The following is an 11,558-nucleotide window of genomic DNA, read 5'->3' as shown; positions in this document are numbered from 1 at the left end:
CCCTGCCCCCAGGAGCAGCACCCCTCCGCTCTACCTCCCCCATCTGATCCTGCTCCCAGGAGCAGCACCCTTCTGTCCTACCTCCCCCATCTGATCCTGCACCCAGGAGCAGCACCCTTCTGTCCTACCTCCCCCATCTGATCCTGCACCCAGGAGCAGCACCCTTCTGTCCTACCTCCCCCATCTGATCCTGCACCCAGGAGCAGCACCCCTCTGCCCTGCCTCCTCCATCTGTCCTGCCCCCAGGAGCTGCACCCCTCCACTCTGCCTCCCCCATCTGTCCTATACCCAGGAGCAGGACCCCTTCACTCTCCCTCCCCATCTGTCCCCCTGCCCCCTGCCCCCAGGAGCAGGACCCCTCCTCCCTGCCTCCCCCATCTGTCCCATCCCCCAGGAGCAGGACCCCTCCGCCTTGCCTTGCCCATCTGATCCTGCCCCCAAGAGCAGCACCCCTCCGCCCTGCCTCCCCCATCTGTCCCTGTCCCCAGGAGCAGCACCCCTCCACCCTGCCTCCCCTGTCTGACCCTGCACCCAGGGGCAGGACCCCGCCGCCCTGCCTCCCCTGTCTGATCCTGCACCCAGGGGCAGGACCCCTCTGCCCTGCCTCCTCCATCTGTCCCTGCACCCAGAAGCAGGACCCCTCCACCTGCCTCCCCCGTCAGATCCTGCACCCAGGGGCAGCAACCCTCAGCGTTGATCATCCTGGGCCCCGGTGCAAGGAAAGAAGGGCCACCTTTATTGCTCAAAACTCACCAAAATTGTACAAACTAGCCGGTCCTAAATTGTTTACCATGCCTTGCCGGCCTGTCCCAGCCAAGCCCAACAAAGCCCATTCACGGTGTGAATCCTTCCCTGCCTCCTGGGGCATCCCCATGTCGTGCCCCTGTCTCTAGGACCCAGGAGTGTAACAACCCTGGCTTTCCTGAGCCTCCGCTCCGGGTCCTCTTGTGGCTGCACCTGACTGGCCGTGTCACGCAAGAACCCCGGACGGCCCCCACGGATGGAGGGGACAACTGAGGATTACAGGGAATGCCATCACAGGGGCCCGCCACCCTCTGAACAGCAGCATCCCACCCTGGGGCATGGAACCTGCTGCCCACACACCACACACCCCAACCGGACCCGTGTCTGATCCCGAAGAAAGTAGTCTGTAACTGCCAACCTACAAGGTCAGTCCCCACATCCAGGGTTTTTGGGAAGCTTCTGTCCCCCGCAGCTGCTGTCTTACTCCCCGTCGTCTCCACATACCCACGAACCCCCAACAACACGCTAGCTGGCCCTCCTGCCACTGTAACTGCCCCTTCCCACAGTTATGCTGTCCAGTCTCGGGTGGGTCTTTAATGGAAGCAAATGCCTATCCCTGTGGTGCCTGAAACCTGCAGCTCAGGGTCCCTACCCCCAGCACAGGTGCCCTGGGTGGCCAGGACCCAGCATTCACCCAACCCCCTTGTTTTACATGGAGCCATTTGTGCATTTGGTCGCTGGGCCATTCATTTCAGAAGTGCTTACTGAGCTCATTCATTCATTCATTCATTCAGGAAGTACTAACAGCCCATCAATTCATTCATTTGTTGAGGAAGTGCTTACAGAGCTCATTCATTCATTTATTCCTTTGTTCAGGAAGTGCTTACTAAGTTCATTCATTCATTCATTCAGGAAGTGCTTACTGAGTTCATCATTTGCTTAGGAAGTACTTACTGAGCTCACTCATTCACTCATTTGTTCAGGAAGTGCTTACTGAGCACACTCATTCATTCATGTGTTCAGGAAGTACTTACTGAGCTCATTCATTCATTCATTCATTCAGAAAGTGCTTACTGAGCACACTTATTCATTCATTCGTTCCTTCAGGAAATGCTTACTGAGCACAGGAAGCCTGCCTGGTAGAAGGATTCAGACAGGAATCCGGCGGTGACGATGCAGAAGGCAGCCGTGTGTGATGGAGGGAGCACGCCATCAGGGGAGCTGGCACCATGGGGTGGAGGTGCTAATCCAGCCTTGCTGGCTCCGGCCTGGGCAATTTCTGTGATCAGTAAAGCCAGACCATGTCTCCTGTAGAAGCATCACAGGCCTAAGGATGAAGCTGTGCCCCAGCAGTCACCCTGTGCCAGCTGGCACCGAGCATGCAGCTGCCCAAAGAAACGGGGGGCTCCTTCCCACCGAGGTGCAACCCAACCAGAGCCTGAGGTTCTAAGATGCCAGAGGACCTCGTCGACACTGAGAAGGCTGAAGGTATGACTGGAGAGACACATGCACACAGGTGTATGAACACATACACACACAGATACACATGTGCACACACACAGAGACACACACATGTACACGCAGATACACGTGTGCACACACACGAACACAAATAGACATGTGCGCACACATGCAGAGATATATACACACACAGACATACATGTGCACACACACGTGGATACGCACGTACAGAAGACACACATGTGTGCACAGTGGAGATACACATGCACACACGCATGCACAGACACACGTGCGCACACACAGAGGCACACACACATGGACACACATGTTCACACACGGATACATGTGTACACACATGTGCGCACACACACGCACACGTGCAGAGATCCACACATGCACACACGCGGAGATACACAGACACATGTGCAAAGAGATACACACACAGACACACATATGCACACAGAGATTCATACGTGTACATACATGCAGAGATACACACATGCACACAGGTAGACACACGCATGTACATGCACGAGCACAGACACACATGTGCACAGACTCACATGTGCACACACAGACATGCACACACAGACGCCCCATCCCAGTCCTGCTGGTGTAGGAACGCTATCCTCAGCACCCAGGCCACAGAGAGCACCACGGGGAGGGGTAGGTTATGCTGACCACAGAGCCCTCCCACAGAGTCACGGATTCAGGGATGAGGACAAGAGCTCAGTCATCCGGAACTGAGGCCACCACAGTTCAGATCTCATCCAAGGAAAGTCCTTGGAGGACAAGGATCTTGTGGCTCGCACTCCTGGCTCCTGGGCGAGGTGCGCCCTGGGAAGACCAGTCATGGCAGGAACAAATTCTTATCGAGAAGCAACTGGAGGGCCGCCCGGGTGGTTCAGTCGGTTAAACACCCAACTTTGGCTCAGGTGGTGATCTTGTGGTTCACGACTCGGAGCCCCGTGTCAAGCTCTCTGCTGACGACTCAGAGCCTGGAGTCTGCTTTGGATTCTGTGTCTCCCTCTCTCTCTGTTCCTCCTTGGCTGGTGCTCTGTCTCTCAAACGTTAAAAAAAAAAAAAAGCAACGGACCATCTGCATCACACATGCACTCCCCAACCTGGCAGTCGGCCTCATGAACACAGGAGGCAGGTGCAGGCAGAGACAGGTCAGGGCCAGGTTCAGGATCCCAACCAACGTACAAGCGCGTGCAGGTGGGAAGCCAGGGCCACGGGCACTCACTCAATCCTGATAACATGAGAGGCTGAGATGACCGTTTCCTCTTGATGAGACATCTTAGGATTAACAAAACTTAACTGAAGGGTGGGGGTGCTGGATGAGACACAGGTGCGCTGCTGGGGGACGGGCACTCTGCCATGGTCTTGACTTGCATCCATTCCTGCAATCCTCTCCACCTACAACTCATCTTGTGAGTACAGGAGGAGGGAGGGACAGGGGCGTCCACGCTGCAGTCGTGAGTGGCAGGGAGTGAGGGACAGGGGCTGAGTGTGTTCCTCCTGGTCCAAAATGGACAGCACACTCTCACCAGGCTGCCCTGCCCCAGCACGTAAGCACCCCCTGTCCTGGGGGCCAGGGGAGCTCACCTCCCGTAAGACGCGGGCCAAAGCCCGCACAGCCTCACGCAGCATGAGCTGGGAGGGGTGAGGACGGGGCGCTCTAGACTCTCGGGAGGCGCCGTCTGAGGAGCCACCATCCTCACCGTACACACTCGAAGCAGCAAAGCCGTTCCCAGGCGAGTGCAGCAGCGAGGTTCTCTACAGGTGGACGAGGCGCCTCCTGAGATACCGCGCACCTGCTACAAGAAGCTGTCCGGAAAGGTACGAACAGGCGCCTGTCGGGCAGGTGGCAGGAACACTCACCCTGCTCCCTCATCTGAAGGGTTAACCGTGCAGCTGCTGCGGGGCGGTGCTGTGTGACATGGGGACCCAGCTCGCCCGCCGCACACCTCTTCCCCGGGCAGTCGGCCCTCAGGGCAGCTACTACCTGATCCCTGATCCGCCGGGAACCCTCCCGGCTTCCAAGTGCTGTCCTGCTGCCTCCGGCTTCCTCCAACACCGGCTCCCGTGAGCACGGCCACCCCACCTGACTTAGCACTTTGCTCCCTGCTGGATATGCGCCCGCCCTCCCCCAGCAGGGAGGAAGCCACTCCAGCCACCACATAGGATGTGCGGGCCTCCGTGCGGTTCACGTCGGTCACGGAGGGCTGTGCATTTCACGTCTGTCTGCTCACTCACAGAGGTGTGCGGAGTCTGGCCCCGGAGATGTCTGCTCGTACTGCTCACACATTTTCCCACATAAAATAGAGCATATTAAATAAAAAAAAAATTACTCAAGTAGTATCGTTGCAAAGGCAAAGCATCGTCCCCATGAATGCCGCAGAGTTCTGCGACACGCTGTCTGAGGGGAAATTAGGGCATCAGGGGGATACACAGCCCAGTGGGAGCAACCTTTCAGGGAAAAACCCTAGGACCACCGCTTCAGACAGACTGCCAGCCCGCCCGTGGCACGTGCCAGAGCTGAGTACCTTTCTCCTGGGATGTGGCCTCATCAGCAACCGTGACCCTAGCCCAGGGAACAGGTTGGAACCTCCCTAGAAGCAAAGCACTTGCTTCCCTGCTGTGTCCCCAGTGCCTGAACGAGATGCCGCACACACTCAGCAGACTCAATACGCATTTGCCGTGCGAGCCAGTGTTAAGAGTTCTGCGTGAAGTTGACTTGATGCAGCCGCTGTGGGAAGCAGTGTCTCTGAAGGGCAGCTGGACGGCGAGAGAGCAGGGATGCCAGCGCAAGTCTGCACCGGCCCCGGCCTTCTCCATGTACCACACGTTCCCCAGACCGTATGCTTCCACAATTTACAAGTGCTTAGACGTTTTTCCAACTATAATCTCCCGTAAGTGTTTCTGGAAGAGGGAGTGTTATCCCAGAGACATGCTCTTCAGTGATCTCGTTAAAAAGACTCAGAAAGCTAATATTTTGTTTCCCACTTACATTTAATACATACTAATCCACCCTTCCAACCGCAACGTCTTAAACAACCTAACTTTGTTTGACAATTTTATCACCGATCCAATGGGAAAAGGAGGTCTTTTCAGAGAAGACTCCTGACTGCGGAAAACAATGAAAGGTTTCTTCAGTGAGCTGAGAAAGGCCTTTACAATTGACTAGGCACAGGAGAGGACCATGATTTCTTGCAGAGGGAGAGCATTCAATGTGAGGCTTGGAAGGGTCACAAACACACACGGGGTGAGAAGGTATGAGGAGAAGGGGTGGACGCATAGTAGAAGAGGAAGGACTCCTGTGTGAGGGAGAAGAAACCCTAAGGGCTTATCAGCCAACCACGAAGAACCACAATGGCCACCTGGGTTGGGACTGCTCCCAAGAACCTCAATTTAACCTGCAGATTCTCTAGTCCTACTTATGGTGTGTGTGTGTGTGTGTGTGTAAAAACAGTGCTTTGAGTACTCGTTAAGATGTTTTAATGTTCCTTTTGGAGCCTAACATCTGACTGGTTAGAAATTAAGTCATCTTAACCTATGATGATCTGTTTTTAGAGCTCACTACGGGGAAGTCAAAACTCAGCAGGATGCGGTGCAGTAGGGAGGCACCAGCATGATGTTTTCCCATAAAGGAAGCCACAGAGAGGGGAACTCTAGTACTCTCCATATTCTGCCTTTTTGAGAAATTAGTTTCCTTTGCTTACTTTAAGCAAGCACTTATTACCTATAATGGACACTTGACTTTTCATTTCAAAGGGCAAAACCACAATCATCCATTCTAAACTTAGAAAAGAAGAAAAAAATAACCACAGCCTGAACCAGTCCAAGCAACATAAGAAATGTCTCAAAAACCTTCACTTTTACCTGAAGCCATAAAACTTCTAGAGGAAAACACAGGGAAAGAACGTCTCAGTGACGGTCCTGGTGATTTTTTTGAAATGACACCTGATGCGCATGCAACAAAAGCCAAAATCAACAAGTGCGAACCCCCTAATTAGAAAGTGGGTAGAGGATCTGAATAGAAATTTTTCTATAGAAAACATAAAGACGGTCAAAGAACACATGAAAAGATGTTCAATACCACTGTTTACCAAATGCTAATCCAAACCAGTGAGAGACCTGTTAGAACAGCAGTGATCAAAAAGGCAAAAAATAACAAATAGTAGGACGCGGAGGACAGGGAACCCTGTGCACTGTTGGCGGGAATGTAAGTTGGTGCAGCCACTACAGAAGGTGGATTCCCCAAAATATTAAAAACAGAACTACCCTATGATCCAGCAATTCCACTTCCGAATATTTACTCAGAGGAAATGAAATCTGGAGCTCGAAGAGATATCTGCATCCCCACGTTCATTTCAGTGCTATTTACAAGAGCCAAGGCATGGAACAGCCTAAGAGTCCCTTCAGGATGGATGAATAAAGATGATGTGGTGTAGACGCGCAGTGGTATACTCAGCCATTAAGAAAGAAGGAAATCTTGCCATTTGCAACCACATAGGTTGACCCTCAGAGCCTTGCCCTAAACGAAGTAAGTCAAACAATGACAAATACCACTTGATCTCACTTATCTGCTGCATCTAAAAAAACCCTAGACTCCCGGGTACAGAGAACAGGCTGGTGGTTACCAGAGAAGGGGAGGTGGTTACTGGGATTGGGAGAAGCCGGTCACAAGGTACGATCTTCCAGTTCTAGTCCTGTAGGACTAGTAACTCCCAGAAAGTCGCGTACGGCACGGCGACCAGAGTTTACAATGCTCTGTGGTAGAGCTGAAAGTTGCTAAGAGAGGAAATCCTACAAGTTCTCGTCACAAGGAGACTACGTGAGGTGCTAACTTACGGGGACCATTGGCAGCGTCCACGCACGTTACATCACTGTGCTGCCCACGTGGAACAGGTACGGGGTTGAATGGCAATCATATGTCAATAAAACTGGGGATAAACAAAACCTTCCCTTTTGTCATTTGAATGCTGAGGATTAAGTGGTAATGAGAAGATACAGTTTCGAAGACTCCAAAATGTTAACCAATACATTTGTATTCCGCCCCTTGAGTGCTGGTTGAAAATATTATCAGTTAACAAAGGCTGGGTACAAGGTAGAGTATTATGTCCATTTTACAGGTGAAGAAAATGAGGCTCAAAAAGGCTTCTGACCTGTTCCCAGGGAGGAATTCCAGTTATCAAGCAGACTGCTCAGTATAAGCCGCAGGTCCCTGCATCGGCTTTGGGAAGTGCCCACCGCCCCATCTCCACCCTGCAATCCCACAGTCACTCATGGAAATGTGCTCCTTCCTCGCTCCTTTGGGGTCCCACAGGCCTCCTTGCCTCTGCCCAGTGCCCCTGGACACCCAGGGCTGCGATGAGGATCCCAGAGACACCGGGGACCCAAAGGGGGTGGGGGTGGGGGGTCCTCCTGGCTCCTGGTGATCTTTCTGGCCCTCAGTGATCCCCGTTCTCCACCCCCACCCTCCCCAACACCTGTCAGGGTCTGGGGACCAGGTAGGAGGTGGGCCAGGGATCGAGCTAGAGGTAGGCTGGGGTCCCAGGTCTGGGTGGGAGGTGAACAGGGCTCTAGGGTCTGTGTGGTGGGTGGTCCCAATCCAGGAAGGAAATGGACAAGGCTCTGGGGTACAGCCGGGAGTGGGCCGGGGGTCTCGGAAGGAGGTGGCCAGGGCTCTGAGGTTCGGGAGGGCGGTGGCCAGGGCTCTGGGGTCCGGAGGGAGGTGGCCAGGGCTCTGGGGTCCGGGCGGAGGGTAGGCCGGGGGTTCGGGAGAGAGGTGGACAGGGAGGGCTATGGAGCCCGGGCGGAGAGTGGGCTGGGGGTCCCGGAAGGAGGTGGCCCGTGCTCTGGGTTCCCGGCGGTGGGTGGGCCGGGTGTCCGGGGTCTGGGTCCGAGAGCAGGAACTGGGAGGGCCGCGTCCCCTTCCCCACTACCCACCTGCGCCCCCCGCCCGCGCCTCCAGACCCCTACCCAACATACCGTGCCGTCTCAGCGCTGCCATGGCGATGCTGCGACCCCAGCTCTATCCCCGCGCCAACAGCTTCAGGGCCAAAGTAGCGCTGCGACGCTTCCGGATTCCGACCCTCTATGCCCACCCACAGCAATCGGCGTGCCCAATCGGGATCCAGGGTCTTTCCCGCTGGATGCCAATCAGCGGAGTCCCGGCTGTGGATTGGTTTTTGCGGGTGCCGTGGGCGTGACCAAGGGCGCTAGTGCTTGGAGCATGCTCAGAGGGAAGTGACTGACTACTGGGTGAGCCGGCTTCCCGGTTTTGGTGCCTTAGAAGAAAGTCAGAAGATGCAGGGAACTCCAGTCTCATATAAAGCCTATTAAACTATATCCTCTCCTTATTACCGTTTATCAGTATTCAAATGAAAAAAGGGAATTTTTTTATTTTTTCCCAGTTTTATTAAAATATAATTGAAATACAACACTAAGTTTAAGGAGGTATTATGAGTAGGGGTTCAGGGGGAAGGGGCTACGGAAAGGGGGTCATGGGAAGGAGTTCATAGGGACGTGGTCATAGGAAGATAGCGGGAAGGGTCAGCAGGAGGGGATCAAGGGGAGAGGAGACTCAGTGGGAGGGGCCCCTTGGTCCTGTGGCTCTGTGACCACTTAAGGTGTCACCTGGGGTTCTGTGGCCCCAAATCAGGGGTGCCAGTGCTGTAGGGGTGGGAGCAGTGCAGGGGTCCACTTAGCGCCCACCGTGCACCCAGGTGTCCACAGGTACTCCAGCACTAGGGGTGTGAAGGCCAAGGGGAGGAAGAGAGCCCGCAGACTGCTGTGGGGAAGACCCCTGCCCTCTGCTGTCCTCTTCCCCGCTGGTCCACTTCCCCCAGGTGGGTTTCTTCCCTAGGCACCCTGTCCAACCCCACTGCACCCTCTCTGCGGCCTGGATTTATTGTGTTCTCCTCTTCTTGAATTTACCTCTTTGGAAAATATATTCTCCAGAGTCTGTCAGTGCAGGACACTGTTCAAGATGCTGAGAACATGTCGTGAATGGCCTGATGACAGCAGACAGGAGAGGATGAAGTGAGACACACAGCATATGTCACACGGACACGAGTGTGGGGGAGCGGATGGTCAGGAAGGTCGTGTGAGTCAGGCTGGGAGCAGGACTCGGTGGTAGCTGGGCAAAGATCACTCAGCAGAAGGGCAGCAATGTCCCTTGAGACTCTTGAGGGAGCAGAAGGACTGATGTCATCTGTCAGGAAAAAGGCCTCAGTGTTGGGACAAGACCCAGAGGGGATCATACTACTTTGCGTTCTCCAGCGAGGGAGGAAAACCATCAGCCCGGGAGAGCAGAGGTGTGATATCTGACATACATCTCACAGAGGGGCCTTGAGGAAGCAGGGAGACCAGTGTCAGCCATTGCAGTTAGAGGGACCTTGGTGGCCAGAGTCAGGGCGGCAGCATCCGGGCTCGCAGGAAGAAGTCCTCGGATTTCTGATCTATTCGACGACAGAGCAAGAGATTTTTGTGTTGACCAGTGTGGGCTCTGAAGAGGAGAGTGACACATCTACACAATTTTGTTCGGGAAACTGGAAGGCTGCAGCCGCACTGAGGAGATGGGAAACATCCAAGAGGAGCACCCTTGGGTGGGGCCTGTGGGGTGGGACACATGAGGTTCGACGCTCACGAGACACAGAAATGTAGGCATCAGTTAAACAGCTGAATGGGACTTTCGAGTTCAGGAGATGGTGAGTCTTGTCCAAACCCACACAGTGTCCAGCACCAGGAGTGAACCCTGATGGGGCTCACTATGACTCTGGGTGACTATGGTCAGTGTGGGCTCATTGTTTTGACAGAGGCACCATCTGGTGGGGGTGTGGACAGTGGGGGGCTGTGGGGGGGCAGGCAGTACGTATGAAGTCTCTGCACCTTCCCCTCAATTTTGCTGTAAACCGGAAACTGCTCCCAGAAATAAAGTAAAACATGTTGGTGCAGGAGGAGGGGTGTGTGCGGGAATCATGTCCTCAAGGAGGCTGCATCCTGAACTTTTCCTTCTCTTTGGCAACATCCCCACCGGAGTTCAAGCCCACTCTGGACATGGTGGCTTTACAACAAAATCTCCCCAGAAACCAGAGTTTCCTCCTGTCCTAAGGTGATAATGTCTTTCACACCCAGACTTGAAAGAATTGATGACGACGTCAGCCTCCACTTTGCCACATGCAGCGTGTCTTCTGCCACCACCCTCGCTGCACCTGTTCCTATGTCACAGGACCCCAGGTCACCCATGCCCATGCAGGCTGACCACTCGGTGATCTCCCTGAAGCGCCATCGGCCCCCGTGCAGAGCCCAGCGTGGGATCATCACTGAGCCTCTTCTCCTCTCTTTCTCCCCCCTATAATGTGCCCAGGAAAACCAGCCAAGGATGTTCTCCCTGCAGCATTTCTGGCCTTCCCTGCCTTCATGTCTCCACCATCTCTCACTGGAATCTCCCCGGGTATTTAGACCGAGCTCCCCAATTCCACGCGTTCTTCCTCACTCTCACCTCTGTCCGTCTCTTCTCATTGCAGCCAAAATGTCTTTAAAACCCTCACTGCCACTCAAAACCAGTGAGGGTAATCCATCACTTTTGCAAACTAAAGTACGAAATTGCATGATCATATCAATAGATGCAGAAAGGACATCTGACAAAATCCAATATTCGTTCATGATATAAACTCTCATCAGACAAGCAACTAAGGGGAACTTCTTCAACTTCATAAAGAGCATCCATGGAAACCCTGCGGCTAAGGTCATGTTAACCCTATGGTTAAAGGTGTCCCTCCCAACACTCTCTCTCACGTGGCACGGGACGGAGTCCTGGCTCATGCAGGAAGAAAAGGAAATAAAAGGTATACAGATTGGGAAGGCAGAAATAAAACTGCTTCATCCACAAATGTCATGACTGTCGGTGGAGAGTATCTTTCCCCGCTCAAATGTGAGCAGGGATACAGGATAAAATTCAGAGACCTTAAGAGGTTTTCTAAACCCCGGACTCATTCTCCTCCCACTTTCACACCACTCTTTCTCTGCTCACTTTGTCCCCCTCACTCTGACCGGTCAGAGCACCGACCCACCTGCCCTTCCCTCCACCTCCCTGCTCTTCCTCCTTCTTAGAGTCCCTTCCCTGCTCTGGTCCCAGGCTCTGGCACAAGCAGTCCTCTGGATTGTGGTTCTGCTGCACAGTCCCCAGCACTCACCTGCTGGCAGCCCAAACCCACTGCTCGGTCTTTCTAGAAGGTATAGGAGTTGCTCGGCCAGAGGAACCCGCACTAGGCCAGTGGGGATGGAACTGTAGGACTGGGGGATGGAAAGCAGATGAGCACATGTCCAGCCCTCCAAGCCAT

General features: G+C 54.0%; 1 protein-coding gene across 2 annotated transcripts in view; it reads right to left on the bottom strand.

The window, feature by feature from the left end:
- The window catches only part of ERICH1 (glutamate rich 1), a 51,115-nt gene extending 42,803 nt beyond the window's left edge, over positions 1-8,312 (bottom strand). Inside the window, exon 1 of one of the 2 annotated variants that reach the window (XM_049631849.1) lies at positions 8,203-8,312. In XM_049631849.1, coding sequence (XP_049487806.1) covers positions 8,203-8,224 — 22 coding nt within the window. In that variant the 5' untranslated portion in view covers positions 8,225-8,312. The remainder of the gene's footprint in view (positions 1-8,202) is intronic. The other variant, XM_049631848.1, reaches the window with a different exon arrangement.
- Positions 8,313-11,558: the final 3,246 nt, after the last annotated feature.

The sequence above is a fragment of the Panthera uncia genome, chromosome B1 (genome assembly GCF_023721935.1).
Source record: "Panthera uncia isolate 11264 chromosome B1, Puncia_PCG_1.0, whole genome shotgun sequence".
In the NCBI taxonomy this organism is placed as follows: domain Eukaryota; kingdom Metazoa; phylum Chordata; class Mammalia; order Carnivora; family Felidae; genus Panthera; species Panthera uncia.
This window is presented reverse-complemented; position numbering and strand designations above follow the sequence as displayed.